This window comes from Pezoporus occidentalis, unplaced genomic scaffold (genome assembly GCF_034315485.1).
Source record: "Pezoporus occidentalis ecotype Australia unplaced genomic scaffold, CSIRO_AGI_Poc_V1 ctg16, whole genome shotgun sequence".
Classification (NCBI taxonomy): Eukaryota; Metazoa; Chordata; class Aves; order Psittaciformes; family Psittacidae; genus Pezoporus; species Pezoporus occidentalis.
Genome location: NW_026913425.1, coordinates 329,486 through 349,715, shown reverse-complemented (window position 1 = coordinate 349,715; position 20,230 = coordinate 329,486). Strand labels below are relative to the sequence as shown.

Genomic DNA, 20,230 nt, shown 5'->3' with positions numbered 1-20,230 from the left:
TACCATGTATGCTTTTTGGCTTTCAGAACAGATTGAGCTCACGTTGGCACAGGATTCATCTAAGGTAAACTCTTACACTCAAGACACAAGGGAAGGCACTTTCAGAGCACAATTCATTCCACTGATCTATTTCACACATCTTGATAGGAAAGGATGTTTTGGATCAGCAGGTTCCAGGAGTAAAGTGACAGGAGACAACTTCTGCCTGGTACAGCTAGTAGATTCTGGTGCAACCCACCTCCCTCACTGGCATAAACTAAAAAGCCATTCTGTAAATGAACAGAGCCAAGGCTGAGAAACACTTCCTCCCAGTGACTGCTGGGAGGAGCAGTAATCTTCAGAGAGACACATTCTTACTACACAGAGGTAGCAAGATCTTACACTAATGCAGCTTGTCTCTCCAGAAGTCACAAGCACTGGGACACAGCTATAGCATATACCATATGAGTTTCACACATCTGCATGTATTACTTCAGGGGTAATTTCCAGAATAGCTAAATCTCTACATCTGTTGTAAAACGTGTTACTTAGCATCCTACTGTATTATGAACACACATCGATGTTTCATTAAGTTAGATACCTAAATTGAGGACATGTGTGCATTTCCTACAGGCTTAATGGTCTGCTGTTCTCTTGCAGCAGATGTCTCAAATGGACAGCCTGCCTAAAGACTCTAAGGTTATGAATGGGAGCAACTCGCATTTCCTCCTGAAAGCTAGTAACTCATACTTACTACTACACCTTATTTTATGAATGCAAAAGGCTCTGTGACCCTGACAAGCATCACACTGCACAGACAGTATTTCTTCCAAAGTCCCTGACTGACAGCAAGTGAAAACCTTTATGTATCTGTAAAAAGGAAGCAAACAGGCAGTAAGAAGTTTATGTGTCTCTCCTGTGCCTCAGTATCTCAGAGGAAGATGTCGCAAAAGGATACTCAGATACACTACTTGGAGGGAGTACTGCAGTATCTTAGAGGGAGATGACCAGACAGAAATGGTGCTGATTGAATCATTACTATTAACTTCCAGCTCTGGCATAGGAATGTTGGCACTTAAATTGAAAATTTCAAGACCCATCTAAATTAATACCCTGTTACTAGGAAAAATACACAAATGCTGGGAAAGGACTGCAACAGAATACATTGTGAATAATAAAAGAAAACAGCAACTTTACTAAATTTATGGGATGATATAAAAATATGCTTCTCTTTCATCATGGGGACAAAGTTTAGCAGTTATGGGATCTGTTGCTATTTGTTTGCTATAATGGGCTTAGCCTAATAAAACAATTTAGAAGTCTCTGACAGCAGTGGAATATCCAGATGATATCCTACATCTTCAAGAGTATGTGCACTTTCACTGAAAAAAAACTTAATTCCTGGATCAGGATAAAATAAAGTAGAGGTCCATCTTTTACCTGGAAGACAGTCCTGTGGTCTTCTACTACTTGCTCTTCCATTTCCACCATTTGTGACACAGCTTCATGAAAAGTAAACAATTGTGGAGAAACTTCCTCTTCCTGAAATAGTTAAGCTTATTAGTCTGGAAAGAACCATAGCTACAGGAAATACATTGAATGTGATCCATCTTATCACAAAACACAAAAAGAAACATGCAGGAAGCAGAACCTGTCAAAAATAGAATTCAATACTTTCAACACAAAAATCTCCAGAAATGAGTGGAGAGAGCAATAAACGCAAAATTTTCCAAAAAAGAGAACAGCAATTACATTCAATACAATTCAGGAAATCAAAACTGAATCAATCTTTTGGGAAAAAGGTGGGATAAATGTAAAGTGAGAAAGCTAAAATGCACATAGTGATTAGAAGAATACACAACATGGATTTACAAACTGGGGCAAACAGAGCTTCTTTAGAAATGAATAGTTAACAATCAAAGCAGAGAGCGCTAGGTAGGCTGTAGTTCATGTTTTAGCAAGACAGTATAGTTCCCTATATGATGCATTTGAAATCTTTTTTAGAAGATACTGTAAAGCTTACTTTAATTCCAAATGAACAATCAAAATGTACAATATGAAAGGATATCTGGCTGGAAGGACTGTCCAGTGGGAAGTTCTAGGAATCACTAGCATGATCTCTTAAAATAGACCCCTGGAAAAAGAGCCAGTTACTGAAATAAGAAACATAGCAGATGCCCTGAAGAGGTGTCTGAGAAGGCAGATTCTTATAGAAAATAAGTTAGGATATTAATGATTTTGATTTCCAATCTTTCACCAGCATTTTCACAAAGTTTTAATCTCTCATGAATATTTAGGGAATCAGGACTAGAGCTGATAATCCACAGTGAGGGGAAAATGCCCTTTAGAAGATGCCTCTCGACTCCCCAGTCCTGCAGCCCAGGGAGATATGGTGGGAACATGATGTGGCTCTCCCATGCAGGACACTGGGGCTTCATCCCATGAAAATCTGTGTGTCGAGAAGAGGAATGACAGGTGACCAGGTTTCTAAATGCAGAGAAAGGCAAACTGACTTAAAATGTGTGTTGCATGCAGGGTAAGTAATGCTCAAAACCATGAGAGTGTTAAACAAAACAGATGAGTGTCCCAGGATATTTCTAACTGCTTAAAAAAATGTGAAGCTGTACTGGAAAAAATGCACACTAAAGAACACCAGAGCCTAGGGCAGACCCTGCCTAGACATAAAAAACTCTAATCAGCAAGAAAAACAAAGAAAAGTAGAACATTCTGCTCCCACCCTTCAAGAAACACTTTGTTTGGGTCCTTTTTTCCTATGTGAACATACATAATACCATAAAGTGAAAAGGTGAAGAGGCATACTGTATTTTCTTAATGATCTTGTTAACAGGCTATAAACACACATTGCTCTGAATTTGTTCTGCCACTGCATTTATCGTCGCCTCTTCCCATGTAATCCTATAAACCACTCACGTTTTGTTCGCAAAGCAGTTTGAGATCATCTCTCTGAGGAGAGCTCCCCACACCCCACTGTGTCTCCAAGTCATCAATTTGATTGGGAGGATGGTGTATAGTGGGACGGTTATCTCCTGTGGCAGTAGGATCGACTGTCAGCTCCTTCACCCTATGAGCAGAAAATGTTTCATTTGTAAATTAGCAACTTCCTATGCAAAAGAGTCAAAAAATAAAACAAAAATAAAGCTCTATGGGTTTATACACAATTAATTCAATTAATAAGGATAATGATGATGTCAGCTTCACAAATTTAATGCACTTTAGTGACAAAAATCTTATTCCAATTCCTAAAAAGCATGGGGCATTGAATTTCAGTTACTTGGAGGTGGACTACAGTTCATCTTCTAGCAAGAGGCATTTTCTTACTGAGATCTTACTACTCATTAACAGGGCAAAAGAGGGCAAAAATGTCCAAAATTTCAAAATTCACTCCTTAATAATGAGTAATATTTGAAATAAAAATTTATTCAGCACCCTAAACTAGACCATCTTTTTCTGTGGACACAAAATTGTGCTTAAAAAAAGTTAGTCAGTCACTGCCCCACTAGCTGTTACCCACCATGCGAAGCAAACCAATCCCCACAAGCACATCCACCATGAATTCTGAAGAAAGTAACTCTCTGAGATACCTGGTTGGACATTATTAATAAATCCTTTAATTAAAAGGATTTCAAAGGTGAAAAAAACTTGAAATATTAGGGTCTTGTGGCATGAAAATAGTTTAAATGGTTTATAATGATTCTATCAAAAAAAGCCCTTAAGTCTGCACATGTAGCAAGTTTTAGAACATTTTTCATTTTTTTAAAGGAAACAATTTTTTTTTCAAGTAATACTTATATACTACAATGGAAACTGTTTCATTAATAGCGATGAAAAAGTTTACAAATATGTATGCATTAAAATTGTTTTCTTTTTCAATTAGAGATATTCAGATCACCCTAAACGCAGATTTGATCCACTAAATGTACAAAGGTGACATCACCATTATTTTTTTTTTTTAAGTATGAAGGCAACTAGCAAGAGCGTGGATGTTTAAGGAGGGTGAACAAAATACTGGGAAGATGATTGCAGATCATGCAGAACCATTACCTGCCAAACAAAATAAAAACAAAGTATGTGTGGCTCAAGGCAAGGGGACTAAATGAAAGGTTGGTCTGTAAAATTACATAGCCAAAAAGAAAACTTTAAGAATAAATATTCCATGTATAGAATGAAGTAGACCTGGTGATTGAAGGAGAAAAGTCGTCATACTCATAGGAAGGAGAGAGATCAGAGCGACTGCCACTACCCTGTGAGAAGGGAATGTCCGAAGGACTAATTCCAAATTCCTTTACTCTGCAGCAGCAAAATACAGCAGCAAATTAAGAGAAAATGTTCTCATAAACAGTTAAAATGACAACTCTTTGTTTAGCATTCTTCTTTAATACTTTAACTACAAAATAATTTATATTAAAACACAAGTGTGCCAACATATTTAAACCTTCTGCAAGCAGCTTACAGATCACTAACAAAACTGAATAAAGCCAATGACTGCTGATTTGCAGGGGATCGTAACAGCAGTGTTCTCAGAAATGTAATTCCAGATTTCAGTTCCCACAGTTAATATAATTTGTTCTACATTCAATATTCCATTAAATGTCTTCTTCTGAAATATCAAACCACTCCAGCTACAAAACTTTGAATTCTATTCTGTCCCCCATCTTATACTGCACACACATTAGTGTCCACCACCTAAAAACTAATTGTGGTATGAAAACTGTATTGCCAGAAAAATCCTAAAATACTACACAATACACATGAAACAACTTTACAGTCACAAGCATTTACTCCGTAACAACAGACAAATACAACACCAAGGAATCAAGCATAAGGTTTCAACACAACTATTCAGTATACTAGATATAGATGCTTAATTAGTTCTGCAGTGTCTTTTTCTAGAAACACTTCGACACATTCTGTGAGGAGTAAAAGATCCATTGAGTCTTGATGAACGTTCAAGGTCCTTCTGTGTAAGCAGAGGAGTGCTTCATCTCTTACTGTAAGAGAGGAAGCCTCCTTCTCACCAGGAAGGAAATCACAAGACTGATCCAAGCCAGGCAGATGTGCTACTACCTCCCTAGACACAGAAACATTAGAGTACAAAGAGCAGTGGGCAGTAAACTTTCCTAGAAGTCGTTTGTGCACAACTAGCAACTGGCCAGGATGCCCCGCCAAATAGGAGCAGACATGGTTCTGCCCTGCCTGTCACTGGGGCAAGCAGGCCACTAGATGGTAGCCTCTTCTAGCAAAACCAGGCTTTCTGGTGGCCCAGAGGTGCAGTTGACACGTTTGCTCGTTGCAGCAAAGCATAGGGGGAGGTTCCTGGGTTGCAGGGCTGACTGCAAGGACACACAGGACCTGATCACCCCATCTCCACAGACATTAAACGAAGGAGAACTGCAGCACTCACTTAAGAGACATGAACGCTTTTGGAGAGTACTACAGGTTTCAGAGGTGCTACATTAGCCTCTGCAGCGCTAACCTCTCTACAAGTCATTGCAAACTCACTGTTGGATTAACTATTTAGGGATCTCAGATATTTGCCTGATTTTGGGAAATATAAAATTTCAGATATATATATTATTCTTTTTATACATAAACCAGACTGGCAACTGCATGTTATTCCACCAAGGGGATAAAAAAATCAAAATCAAAATAATAATAATAACAACAACAACATTGCAGAAAGGTGTTTCAGCTAACACCCCCAGGAATTGCCATGAAAACTGACTACCTCTAGTGCAAGAGATGCTGCTTAAAACTAATCATGGCGTCTCCACATTCCTTGCAATCTACATTACCCATTCTCTGGATAACGGCTTAAATGCCAGTTTCTACTGATTCTATTGTAATCATTGTAAAAAGTGACAAATTAAATTAAATGTGAGTCTGGATCAGCAATTTGTACAGTCAAATTATTCAAGTACCTAAAATAGTTATACATTATGGAAAAACACTATTCCAGATGTTGGTAACCAACAGCCAATAAATCTACAACCAATAACATTTTCCATACCTATTTGCGTATCTCAATGTATTCAGAGTGTTTTCACATGATGCCATTCCTGGAGAAATTGTAGCAATCTGGAAAAAACAAGCCATGTGTTAATAAGTCGCTTCGTACAAATGAAAGGGTAGATGAATTCAGGTTTACTTTATTTTTCCAATCTCCAGTTTCATTTGAGATCTTCTACAAAAACTGTGTACCATGTACAGCTGTCCTTATGCAGTCACATCTCAAGGAAACAGATGTCAAATCAAAGCTTCAATTTAATTTTTTTTAACTATACCTGGAACATTAAGAATTCATAGGAATTCAGTCAATTTCACCCATCTCACTGTCTTGGTAACATAATATGTTAATGCAAAACTCTAACTGAAAAAATAAGGACACCTCAAAAAGGGAAATAGCAGCTCAGGAGAAAGTGATCCCAATATATCCTGCAAACAATTGCCAGGTTATTTTTTTAATATCTCTTTGTAGGCTGTTTGCCATTTAAGCAGTCTGTACACTGATTTAACAGACCTATTTTGACCACAATCCAAAACTGTACTTAGTATTAGAGATAAGCTTGTGTTCAACTATTTTCCTAAGTATTTTTCCCCTCAATGAAAAGTTATCTGTAGACAATACTTGACAGCCAACTTATTATCAGATGTATCTGGAATCTACGGGTCTTCCTTTTCCAGTTAAATAAAATACCCTGAAGATCTCTTCTTCTTCCCATCACTTAGCAAAAAATAATAACTATGACCAGGCCAACAGTAGCGTCATTATTTCACCTAGTCTTTCTCAGCAGTCCAATTATTTCATCTGTGCTCCTTTCAGGTGAGCCATAAGGGCGCTATCCAGGACAAACACTTCTATGATCCTACACACTAACATTTTTTGTGGCAGCACAGTATTAGAAGACTAAAACTGAGGGAGATTATATATTCCTGGTCTTCTCTTTCATCCTGCTGCTGACATGAAGCACAGGCAGTCATCCTGAAAGGATTTCTCCTACTGGGGAATATGGAAGAATATGTGGTGGAAGGGTGTTAGGAAGTTATTATGGTTTAACCCCAGCTGCTACCTCAGCACCACGCAGCCACTCACTCACTCACCGCTCTCCCCCACACACCCCCACAGGCAGGATGACGAGGAGAACTGAAAGAATTTAAACCCCCACAGGCTGAGAGAATAGTTTGATAAGTGAAATAAAGTATAACTACTAAAGTATAATACAATAATAATGATAGAAGTAATACAAGCACAAACAATACTAATAATAATAACAGCAAACAACAACAAAAAGAGAAATAAAAATTCAGAAAAACACAAGTGATGCACAGTACTATTGCTTACCACCCACTGACCGATACCCAGCCTGACCCAAGCATCAATCTGTGACTTTCGGGTAACTCCCCCCACTGTATATACTAGGCATGACATGCTGTGGTAAGGAATACCCCTTTGGCTAGTTTGGGTCAGGTGTCCTGTCTCTGCTTCCTCCTGGCTTCTTGTGCCTCTTCTCACTGGTAGAGCAGGAAACACTGAAAAGTCCTTGACGTGGGTAAGTGCTACTGAGCAACAACTAAAGCATCAGTGTGTTATCAACACTGTTGTCACACTGAAGCCAAAACACAACACTGCACCAGCTACTGGGAAGAAAATTAACTCTATGCCAGCTGAAACCAGGGCAGAAGTCTAAAAAGTCTGCTACTACAGAGACTTAAATTTAAACCTCAAATACTGGTCCACATCAGCTACTAATGAAAACAAGTGTAGCTTTTAAAAGATCACATGATTGCATGTCTCTTTGTAAAGTGTTCTAGCTGCTAATTAACAAAAACTACAAGTTCCTAAAGTCCTTCTAAACTCATTTAACGTGAAAGATGCATGCAACTCTTCCACCAGTTCAACGTTCAGAGCACAATACACACAGCAACTGCCACAGAAACATTCAAAATGGTCCAGCATTATACTGTAGGTGCTGTCAGCCATGCCATACTCCATTCGGATCACAAGAATCCATGCACAAGATCCAGGCTGTTGAACACAAAAATCCAGTACATCACATGTCCTCATGCCCCAAGAAGCCCAAAAGAGGAAGACTCCAACTTCTCTGTTGCTTGCTTCCTCATTTGTAATGCCAAATGCTGATGGAAAAAGCTGCGCTATTTATGAACAGGAATATCTTTAAGACCTGCAATTACCTTTATTTCTATTTTGAGCGTGTCTACATTGCTCATAAGCCATCACAACAGAATCAATGGCCCTTTTGGGACATGAAGTCTGCAGGTTCCTACTCCCAACCCCAAAAGCCTCAGGTATCTGGCACACCGAGCTTTGGCTGCAACACTTCAAGGGTGCAACACATCAGGATGCAACACTGGTTAAAAAGTTAAACTATTACATGTAGCTACATTGAAAATTTCTAATAATGATACATTACCCTACTATGTAACTCCTCAAAAGCAACTTCAGATGTTTTCTTTTTAAACTACTTAAAGACAAGAACTTCAGTGACTGATAAAAGTTCAAACCAATCTACTTACGCTGACTCTATGCCTCTGGATTCCTCTAAAATGACGCAGATAATAGTCGTAACTGTCTACATTTGAGTTATTTTGAAAGTATTTTTCTGAAATTTGGAAAAAAGCTTCCAAATCATAGTTTATCCTTACATACAGAAGAAAATGCTCCACACATAGAGATGCAACTTTAAATTGCAACAGGAAGCCTATAAACAGTAACAGGAAAAGTAAAATAAAAATGACGTCTAGAAATCACCAATTAAATATGATTCAAATATCCCACTTACAGATTAGGATGTCAAAAATCAAGCAGAAGAGGCCCAGCAGGTATTTTATACCAGAACATTAAGAATTTTAGAAACTTGAAATCACAAGTTTTTACTACATCATTTTATATGCATTCCATATTGAAAAGGTCCACATATTTGCAAAACATCTTACTTTCTAAGCACATTGCGGCTACAATCCAGAATAGTGGGTCAAATCTTTGTTGATCCGCTTACAATAAAGGCCTCTTACTGACAAGCAAAAGCATTACCTTAAAAGAGGTCTTACATGATCACTAAGCAGTATTTTCCAATTGAATAGTATTCCTATGTTGCAAACTCTATTTATTTTGCCTGTAATAGGCTAAAACATTTTTCAGGGAAAACAATCATGACCTACATATTTCCTTGTGACAGTTACAATGGTTATCACTAAAAAGTTCTCCTATACTTTAATTTATTTCACAAAAGACTGTTTCTCCTGTAGACACTTCTAGAGAACACAGCAATGATCTATGCAGTCACCTGTAGGAAAGTGAAAAGAAACTACTTATTAAACAATTTTTGAAGTAATTTTTAGCAGCACAGTTAATTACATGACTCTGCTGCAAAACAGCAGTCAGCACACCTGCCAGATAAGTACTTTGTTAGTTTAATAAAATATTGTTCAACTTTAGCTACCATAAACCACAATGACTTCCCTTTTCCTTTATATTCAAAAATTTTGCTGGTGCACGATACAAAATCTACACATGAACATGCTTACAAACCAGACACACCCTGCCAAGGAGCTAAGTGTAAATACCATATTGCAACACTGAATAAACTGTCCTGATAAAAGAGGCAAAAGAAGACCCAGAATACAGGTAAAGCTGCTGATCATTATCAACTATTCCTACCACTTGACCATTGGAATGCAAGTCTCTTCTTTATCCAGGGAACTGGAGAGGACTGCAAGTAATTCCAGGCTAAGTTATCTCCCGTACCTCCCTCAATTCAATACATGCTGTTCAGAAAGCTCTCAGATCTCCATACAGGCAGCTTTATTCTGTATCCATACAGTTATCACAGAGTCAAGTGCTCCAAATGTGAGAGCTCAGTTCAAACAAACAGAAGGATGCACTGCAGGTTTCTCTTCTTTCCCTGCTTCCTTTCAACTGTAATTCAGAGTAAGCCACAAGGGAAGGGAATGACATATAAACTTCCTTCCCACATCAGTATGTGCCCTGGTATTGGCTGGGATGGTTACTTTTCTTCCTAGTAGCTGCTGGAGTGCTGTATTTTGGATTTAGTCTGGGAACAATGCTGATTTACACACTGATGTTTTACCTGTTCCTCAATAGCACTTATTCTCGATCGAGGACTTCTCAGTCTCTCATAATCTGTCAGTGAGGAGGGGCACGGGAAGCCAAGAGGGAGCAAGGACAGTATATATGAGCCAAACTAGCCAACCACAACTACAAGCTGGGCAGAAAACAGACTGAGAGCAGCCCTGACAAGGACTTTTGCACGCTGCTTGACAAGAAGCTCAACATGAACTGGCAGTGTGTGCTTGCAGCCCAGAAAGCTAACTGTACAGTGCGCTGCACCAAAGGAAGTGAGACCAGCAGGTCAAGGGAAGCAATTCTCCCCTTTTACTCCTCTCTCATGAGCCTCCACCTGCAGTACTGTGTGCAGCTCTGGGGCCCCCAACACAAGCAGGACATGTACCTCTGCCCAAGGATTCAGGATGCTCAGAAGGCTGGAACACCTCTCCTATGAGGACATGCTAAGAGAGTTGGTGCTGTTAGCCTGGAGAAGGCTCCAGGAACACCTTAGAGAATCTTCCAGTACCTAAAGGACCTACAAGAAATCTGAACAGGGGCTTTTTACAAGGGCATGTAGTGACAGGACAAGAGAGAATGGCTTTAAACTGGAAGAGGGGAGATTTGGATTAGGTATTAGGAAGAAATTCTTTATTATGAGGGTGGTGGGACACTGGAACAGGCTGTCTAGAGTAGTTCTGGATGTCCCATAGCAGGAAGTGTTCCAGGCCAGCTTGGACAGAGCTTTGAACAACCCTTTCCAGTGGAGGCTGTCCCTGCAAGTGGCAAGGGGGTTGGAAGTAGATGCATCTTTAAGGTCTCTTCCAACCCAAGCTATTCTAGGGCTCTACCAGCCAGAGGAAAGAATAGGCTGCCCAAACATCATAGTTTTTCTGTTGTGGTCTGCAGACTTCTCTGGCCTCTAGACTAATTAATTCCAAGGAATCTGAAAAGTAACCAACATAAATAAGCATACCAATTAGCATCCACTGCAGAAAGTTTGCATTTCAATAAGGAGAGATGTTAAGGATGCACAAATAAAATGACTGCACACCAGTGTTTTTATCTGACAGAACTGGTTTTCATGCTGATGCAACTGCACATTTATATATACATAGTTATGTTTTCCATCTATCCCTATTTCTCCCCTCAACAGCCTAGAACATATTCTAATGTCTTCGATACCAATTTTAAATTTGTCATTTAAAGACTGTAACTCACCACTGTACTTCCAGTCTACACCCCTTTTTCCAAAATTGTGAGTGAACAAACATTGCTCTCATAATTCAGACTTTACTAAACCAAATCAACCAACCAATCAAACTTCTTGAGCTACAAGTGTTTCTAGCTAGATGCCTAGCTAGATGCCTAGCTAGAAAACTAGAAGCAGCAATAAGAAACGCCAACAAAAAGTGAGAAGGGAGCAAGTTACCTGAACTGCCTCTGCTGAAAGTCTCATTACACATAGTGTTAGCGGACAAATTTAAGTCCAAAACATTGTCAGTAGCAAGCAACCAATTTTGAACAGAACAGTTTAAAACTGCCTAAATTCCCAGCGTCTTTCCTTTTTATAACTGTTAGAACAAACAGTTAAATCAACTTACCATACAGGTACGGGAGTTTTCTCCGATGAATGAATCTCTTAGCACCTGAGTAAGTTTACTTGCTCTGAAGGGTGTATGAGGTTTATTTCGGCCTAAGGCTCTAATGCACTCCTGAAAGAAATAACATGCTTATGTATTTTAACTTAACATGTATTGAATAAATACAAATACAGCTGAAAAGCATTATACACATGCCTTAGTTACGTCGCTGTCCCCCAAAAATCATTAAAATTTACCATTAAAACTTGGATTCATGAAGTGTTAAAAGTTTTCACATTACATCACAGCAGAGACACAGGAAATTAAGATGTACTTAGGAACCTACAAACTTTCTGAATCTCATGCAAAATATTTACATTTGCTGTATCCAACAAGAACAAAACAAGAACAAAAAAAAAAAAAAAAATCAGTGCTGATGTTAAATTTCTGATTATCAGCTGTAAAAGCCAGAATGATCTATAACCTCCGCTAGCAGAAGCAGCGTGCACAGGGACACATGTTAACTCTGCCAATTAAAAGCAGTAGCTTTGATTCTGGCTCTACCACTGACTTTCTTTACAGCTCAGAATCCTCTGAAAGCTTCCACAGGTCACAAACCCAGTAGCTCTCTACTGATGTACCTGATGTTGGAAGACACTTAAAAACACAAGTCATTCCCTGTTTTAAAATACTCCTCATATGAATAAACAGAGATAGGTCTCCTCTTTCACTTAAAAAGGTACGGGGCTAAACTGGCATTTGCAATTGGTTGGCACATTCCAGTGAGAAATACTGTACAGATGTAAATATTACAAAATAACTACAGAAGTTGCAGCAGCAACTAAACACAACAGAACAAACCAAGACCAAGCTAATCTAAACATTTCTTCTGCCCACTCAGAGCTCTAACATCAGTTAATAAGTTACTTCTTACACAAAGGAAGTTTAAATTTGAATTTCTGTGGTGTTGTCATCATCTCCACATCTTGCTCATTAATTCCAGTTTCTAACTTTGCCTTAGTATTTTGTGTACAGGTTATGTTCAGATGCATGGTACGGTTTTGACGTATCTAGAAACAAAACTTCTTTGAACAATAGTACTTCAGAATCTTTTCAAACTAGAGCTAAGCTTTTAGCAACACTAACAGATTAAATGGCTTTTGTGTTACACAAATAGTTTGACAGTAGTTCAGCTAACCCTTCAGCTACAGCCATAACCTTGCGGCTTTTTGAAATTTCCTAGGAACAACTTCTTCCAAAAAACTAGAAGCTGCAGGCTGATAATCCAAGAAAGCATTGCAACAGTGAACAGCATAAAACAGAACTAAAAATGGGATCAGAGTAAAACTGCCATAATACAGAACAGAACAAAACCAAGCTGGTTTTAACTGAAGCAATTACTGAAAAACTCATCAGCTGAATTTTACAGAATGGAAACAGCTCAGATAAAGACTAAAGCTTGTTGAACGTGAATTTCACACGCAAATGCTAGAAAAAAGACTCAGTATAGGCATGCAAGGCAGTGCATTCCTTGATTTTTTTATTGTGCATTAATACTATACATACATAAGGAAAAAGATTATTAGATAGATTATTAGATACAAAGAGGGGCAAGAGATTTTCAACAAGTGATATTACAAATGAAAAACAGTAACGCATGTGTATGTTGAATTACTGATATGGCAACTGACAATTATGATATTTTAATTTACTTTAATCACTTTTAGTTGGTAACTCCTGAAAAATTAGAATTGGATTATCTCCTTATTAATAAGAGGATCACAGGAGGAAACTGCCAGCTTCTAAAACTAATGGAATTTTTAACTACTTCTGCTTTTTCATTAGAGCTCAGAAAACCAGGTAACAAAATGACAACACTACTTCCATGTAGAGACATTACAGAAGCAACTTCCACAAAAAATGTGAACAGATTAGCACTGGACTGATAGCCAAATGCAAATAGGAAGTCATGGATAAGCACCAAAGGCCACTCCTTAGAACACAGCAGTTTAACGTGAACTTGACAATAACTTCAGGGGTCTTGAATATAAATGGAAAAAGCTGCGCAATATTTTTAGCAATAGAAAAAAAAAGCAAAAACATATCATTGAGAAACTCCTATCTTCTTGTACCACTATTAAGACCTCCAACTTGTTTTTAGTTCCCCTTCCCCGTATAATTTAGATCACAACCAGTAGTATGGCAGCAGCAGAACCTTTCATTGTAATTAAAAAGTCAAGTTGAATGAAAATGAACCAAGTATATTGTATGGGTATTGCCCTGAAGGTAGCAGCTAGTACAACATCAACAAGTGGAATAAAAAAAATAAAAACCAACCCCCCCCCAGAACAAATCAGCTTTATTTAATTACATTTGGAAACGTGTGATAACATCAACAGTCTTGCTTCATTATTTACTTTGATGTTAAGTCAAAACAGGCCACAGTTTTGGAACTGCTGCTTCTACTCTTTCAACATGCCATACAATTTTGTAATGACACATTATAAGTTACAATTTTGTGGTGTTTTATGAGATTTGCTTAGTCAGACACCAGTCTTCTCCAAGCTTATACTGGGGATAAAAAGTAAGCACGGTGATTTTGGGATTCAGTTCTTAATATAAAACCACAGTGCTGGTGCTGACAGTAGTAAAACTAAGCAAAGCTAACCAGCAACAGAGGTAAATTCTGTGATATTCAAGATTAGTCTTCCCAGTTAAGATTAAAATATTACTTTCCTGATTGAGACTAAACCTCTTCCAAGCATTATCAAACACACACACAAGGCATGTGAGTGTTTAAATAATAATTCTTAGCTGCCTTGATATGTTCTGGACTGATGTATGAAAATCTATAAAGTGACTGCATGAGACAATCTGCTGTAAAGAAGATTAGTCAAGAACGGATTCCAATTTTCAAGTTTCATTTTGATCTGTTTGTTAGTTCTTTATGGATGTTCTGTTGCTTTAGGGAAGTAACTAACAGTAAATAAATATGTTGTAAAGGTTATTTTAACTTTTTATTAAGAAAAAACAAAAATATTGAGAACCGTAAAGTACTCCCAGTTAGTATTTCAGATCTTGAGCAGCAAATTCAGACATCTGTTCCTCCTATTTTAGATATATATCACTAAAGCCTTAAACTCCGCCATGGAGGAATTTTTGTTGATTTTTTTTTCCTTTTTTAAACTATGTGCAAGTCAATAGCACATTTCAGCAATATTTCTACTTGGTAATTATCAAGTGTTCCTTGAGGCATTTAGCAGAAAAATCAATACATTATTTTACCTGTCACATCAGTCGACAATGTAGAACAGCAAAGCCTGCAAAAACACTCATTTTCGTAGTCATTGCTATTCTCTGTAGAAGGCTTTCACCTACTCAAAGGCAACAGAAACATTTCACTTACCTTGAGTGCTAAAAGGCTCTTGTTAATTTCTGCACCTTCCAATCGAGTCTGCCTATCTGCACTGGAAGTATCTGCTCCTCTTTCATTGCCAGCCAAATCAATCAGAGAAAATTTACCATGCAATTTGCCTTTCCTTCTGAGAATAATCTGAAACACTGCATGGCTTCGAGATGAGTGTGCGTTTGCAGATGTCTGGCCAGATGTCCTTTAAACAAAAGGAGAGAAAGGAAGAACATACAAACAGGTGAAGAACCACACATGTTAAACACAATAACCTCAACATTATTTTTTTCACAGCAGAGTCCTGTATTTTCTTACATGTGTTGGCAGCATGTCTAACATTGTTGTGGACACTAGAAATACAACCCTAATAACTGGATGTACACAGCACAATTATACTCCTGTTTCATCTCTTCAACTATAAATGGAAGATCAGTTTTACCTCCGAGTTTACATGTAGGAAGCCACTGGCACTTTTATCTGATCTGGCAGATATCTTTGTACCAGGCTGATTTTAAAAACAGTGAAGCTGGGTTCTTAAAAAAATATAAAAAAAATTTATACTTAGCTTCTGTCACTACATATCAAGGCCTTTAAGAGGTGAAGAATCTGGCAGTATTCCAGATTACAAATCACATGAAGTTAAGTCACTGAGATGCTTACATAATGCATGCAATTCACATACTGTAGAAAAATCAGTTATTTCTCTCTAGGAGACAGAGAAACTCTAACCATTTATTTAAAAAGTAGGCAGATTCCTAAATTGTAGCCAACATCATCAAAACACCCACATTAAAAAGCCATCACTACAAAGAGACCCCCAAAAATATTCTTATTCTGAACCTTTAATGTACAATGAAAAACTGCTGTAAGTTATGGGAGATACCTGCAGCTGTTGCCTATATCAATAAGCTTAAGAACATCTTCAACACACTTAACTTCCCGTTCCTGTAATCCCACCACCTGGACTTGCTGTTTACCATCTTCTAACACTCTTAATTTTGTCTTCCTGTTCAACAAGTCAAAAACCTTAGGAAGTGGAGGAAAACAAAACAGTTAAAGAGAAGCTTTAAAAGATGCTTCTGTTTCAAATCCTGTATCAAAATATGCAAAGCACTCCATGGAAAACATAACTGTAAAGGAAGTAAATAAGGAATTATCTGAAATACAATTTTTACTACAAATAGGGGAAAACAAAAAAACTTATGTGACAAGCTCAAAATCTTGTTTGTGAAAGAGAAATTCCCCTTCCTTAGAGAAAGATCAGGTACTCACCTTACCACTGTAGATCTCAAAAAATGTTGCATACACTTGGAGTTCTAACTTCTTATTGTTTGGTTTCTTTAGCATGAGAAAGACGTCTCGAGCTGTCAATATATTTACAGAATAGAAAGAAATCTCATTATGTATTTTCATTAAGTGAAGACTCATTAATGCATAATAGTCTATTTTACAGCATCTGCCATATTTTGCAAGTATAACAGATATGGTAGGTCAAATCAAGCCCAAAACATTGCAGTTTAAACTGCCACATTATATCAAGATGCAAAAGACTCTAAAGTTACAAAATTAACTACTCATCTATTATTACACTTTTATACATATGCATTTACTTTACTGTGTATATACTTTATTTATTTACTTTTATATATATACATCTACTTTACTGTGTAAAAGCTACCCATCTAGGAACTACTTTTGATGTTACCAAAGCTCCACTGTAACGCAACTATCACAGAATGATAGAACGGTTTGGGTTGGAAACGACCTTAAGTTCGTCTAGTTTCAACCCCCCTATTATGGGCAAGGACACCTCACACTAGACCATGTCACCCAAGATGCTATCCAGCCTGGCCTTGAGCACTGCCAGGGATGGAGCATCTACCACTTCTTTGGGCAACCTGTTCCAATGCCTCACCACCCTCACAGCAGAGGTTTCTTCCTTGTATCTAACCTGAACTTCCTCTGTTTAGGTTTTAAACACATTGCCCCTTATCCTATGGCTGCAGTCCCTGATGAAGAGTCCCTTTTAAAGCATCCTCACAGGCCCCCTTTAGATACTGCAAGGCTGCTATGAGGTCTCCACACAGCCTTCTCTTCTCCAGGCTGAACAGCCCCAACTTCTCAGCCTGTCTTCATACAGGAGGTGCTCCAGCCGCCTGACCATCCTCGTGGCTTCCTCTGGACTTGCTCCAACAGCTCCATGTCCTTCTTATGTTGAGGACACCAGAACTGCACACATTGCTCCAAGTGGGGTCTCATGAGAGCAGAGCAGAGGGGCATATGTAGGGGGGTTTATGTAGACTTTTATATTTGTACTTCAGGGAGCAGAATATTTACTGATGTCAACTAGACTGCAAAAAGTCAACAAGCGAGTAAGGTCTCACCTGCAAGCGCATATATGCCTTTAGAACAATCCTGGTTCTTTCCTGAAAAGTCACCACCCATAGTCTAAATAAAAGAAAAAATAATAAATAAATAAAATCACAGAACTGAAACTTACATATTTGTTACTTATTAGAACTTAGCTAAGTGTACCATACATAAAAAGAAATGTCTTGCTTACATGTAGAAGAAAATACTTACATGGGTTTTTCCACTGCCTGTCTGCCCATATGCAAAACAAGTTGCCATTCCCCTTTCAAATATGGTCTCCACTAATGGTCGAGCTGTAAACCTTAAGTGCAAAAATCAACAGTACTTAAGAAACTGAATTATTTTAAGGTGCCATCGCTATAAATTTATAAATTACAAAGGCCAGAAGAGACAAAACTGGTCCTCTACTTTGAGGGGACAAAGGACATGTCTACATTAATTCCTGAACTAAAGAGACTACCAGCCCCAAGGCATAAAAATATCCCAAACAGAGAAAAGCTACAAGATCTCACACATTTATTTTCCAACAATATTATCCTCCTTTAAACCCTGAGAAAAAAAGAAAAACCCTTGTTTTAGTACCACAGCATAGCTCACTACATAGAGTTTGGAGCTTCCTAAAGACAGAATTAAAAGTAGGACAGTGAAGCAGATAAATACTTAGGTTTTGCCAATACTAAAATTCTGCTATAATTTTGGGGATGTTTTTTTTCTTCCCAAACACATTTTTTTAAAGCCTTGTGTGCATTATTCTGTGCCAGCTGAGGAAATGAAACAGAAAAAGGAGAAAATGGAGATCCAAATACCTTGGTGCTGAAAATGGACGTATGTCTTTGTTGTTGTAGTTCTTTTAAAATAGAAAGATTCAATATTTTCAGCAAGATAACTTAGCTCCATGCACCCGTATATTACATCAGCCAGAATGCTTCCAGTAGCCAAGGTAGCTCAAGCATCTCAGTAATATAACCTCTCTCACTTTCTTTGCACTCCTTCTGTACCCTCTCCTGATTTGTTTCTATCTCTTTATTATCTTACATGCAATCTATAAGTTCTTTGAGGATGGAGCTGTCCTTTTTTTTCCAAGTTTCCTGAAGACTAAAAGCCATGAGTCAGGTTCCTCAGGTGCTGCACACACACTAATTAGTAAGATAAGCCTAAGGCAAATGGAGAGCTCAAAAAGTTGTTCATGAGGAGGTAGGCAATACATACTAGAGCCTGGAGACCAGGCAGGGTTGGAGAACAAATGAGAGCTGGACTGAGGTTAATGGAGGTGGAGATGACATTGCAGGTTAATAACTCAGGATATAGAGTTAAACAAAAGTAAACAGGTAAAAGAACAGAGGTAGCAATATATATATATCTGATAACATAGAGAACAGGGGTAAATGACCAAGGGTCTAAGCCCACAGTTATTGACATGGAAGACACTTGAGAAAAGAAGATTCAAAAAAAAAAAAGTATATACACATACCTGTAAACCATTTCATTAGGAGACGTTTCATCAAAGGTATAATCAAAACGAAAAGTTTGGTTTTCTAGGTACCGTGTTAAATCCACCTTTTGTTTTGGTTCATGTACCATCACAACATCTTTACTAGGAATTGTTATAACATCAAGGTCTTTCATTAAAGTTTCTATAAAATAAGCGAAATACTTAACTAGCAACACATTTTTTTCCATTTTTTCATTGTGTATACTCTTACAACATCTCAGATAACACAGCTCCTCCACGTAACAATGAACTGGATTAAGGGCTTCCAATGCCTAGAGAGTAATCTGCTAAATAACACATTTCATTTTGGAAGGCTAGTTATCCTATCCTACCAATTGCTAGAAATTAGGCTGTACAAAGCTGGTAAGAAAATAACCATTAATTTTATCACTATCATTGTAGCTTGTTATGTATTCTATAACAACACTTCCCAAGGATTTCACCTGTTTTCTCTCAGAGCTTCTATGCTGTTTTACAGATTACTAACATATCCTTAAGTTTTTATAGCTTCTTTACTGGACAAACTGGACACTTATTTTCCTTAAATCCTTAACATTACAGTCACATTTTCAGAGCCTTCCAGAAGAATTTTGCTTTCATTTTACACTGACATTTTTGTTTGTGTATTCCTCCTGTAACCTAAACTATACATCTTTAATACAGAATTTCTCCAAAGCAAAATCCTTTCTAAAGATTACCATGTAGGCAGAAAATACTGAAAATAATAAAAAAAAATCCTTCCTATCACTGGAAATGACCAAAAGCCATCTAGATACGATTTCAACAGTGAGGTCCCAGGTTATAATTACTACACAGCACTATAATTTACTGGTAATTGTTGTATGAGATACACAAAGCAGCAAAACAGAGAACCCAGTGATCCAGGACATGCACAAAAATAAAGACCCTTTGTGTGTACATTCAGGATCACTCATGTGTCCTACTTCCATTTCTATGTAAAATTTCTTAAAGCATGCAGTTCAGGAATTTGATGTGGCTGTATGCAGTCAGACAGAAATCTTTTCATTGGTTAACAAGCTGATCAAACAGTACAATTGTTACCATTGCATAATATTATACACCAACAGAAATATGCATTCAATCACTATATAATAATTTTTTCAACTGCTCTGCAATAAAATAAGATGCAATTATTCTGCAGTAATCACAAAGAAATAAGGAACAGGGATAAGAAGAAATGTAAGACGGTAAATTCTTTGCAGCAAAAGCTTTTTAGTTTAAGCAGTCAAAAGCTGTTTTTTCTTGAGTAATTGTTTGGAATAAGACATTTA

General features: G+C 37.7%; 1 protein-coding gene across 3 annotated transcripts in view; it reads right to left on the bottom strand.

Annotated features, from left to right (window-relative positions):
• The window catches only part of KIF2A (kinesin family member 2A), a 65,366-nt gene that overhangs the window by 7,161 nt on the left and 37,975 nt on the right, over positions 1–20,230 (bottom strand). For 2 of the 3 annotated variants that reach the window (XM_062612285.1, XM_062612286.1), the window contains exons 9-19: positions 18,918–19,080; positions 17,657–17,747; positions 17,458–17,521; positions 16,346–16,437; positions 15,957–16,099; positions 15,071–15,275; positions 11,686–11,796; positions 6,008–6,075; positions 4,174–4,287; positions 2,911–3,061; positions 1,420–1,521 (exon numbers count right to left, since the gene is read on the bottom strand). In XM_062612285.1, the coding sequence (XP_062468269.1) occupies positions 1,420–1,521; positions 2,911–3,061; positions 4,174–4,287; positions 6,008–6,075; positions 11,686–11,796; positions 15,071–15,275; positions 15,957–16,099; positions 16,346–16,437; positions 17,458–17,521; positions 17,657–17,747; positions 18,918–19,080 (1,304 nt within the window). The remainder of the gene's footprint in view (positions 1–1,419; positions 1,522–2,910; positions 3,062–4,173; positions 4,288–6,007; positions 6,076–11,685; positions 11,797–15,070; positions 15,276–15,956; positions 16,100–16,345; positions 16,438–17,457; positions 17,522–17,656; positions 17,748–18,917; positions 19,081–20,230) is intronic. The other variant, XM_062612287.1, reaches the window with a different exon arrangement.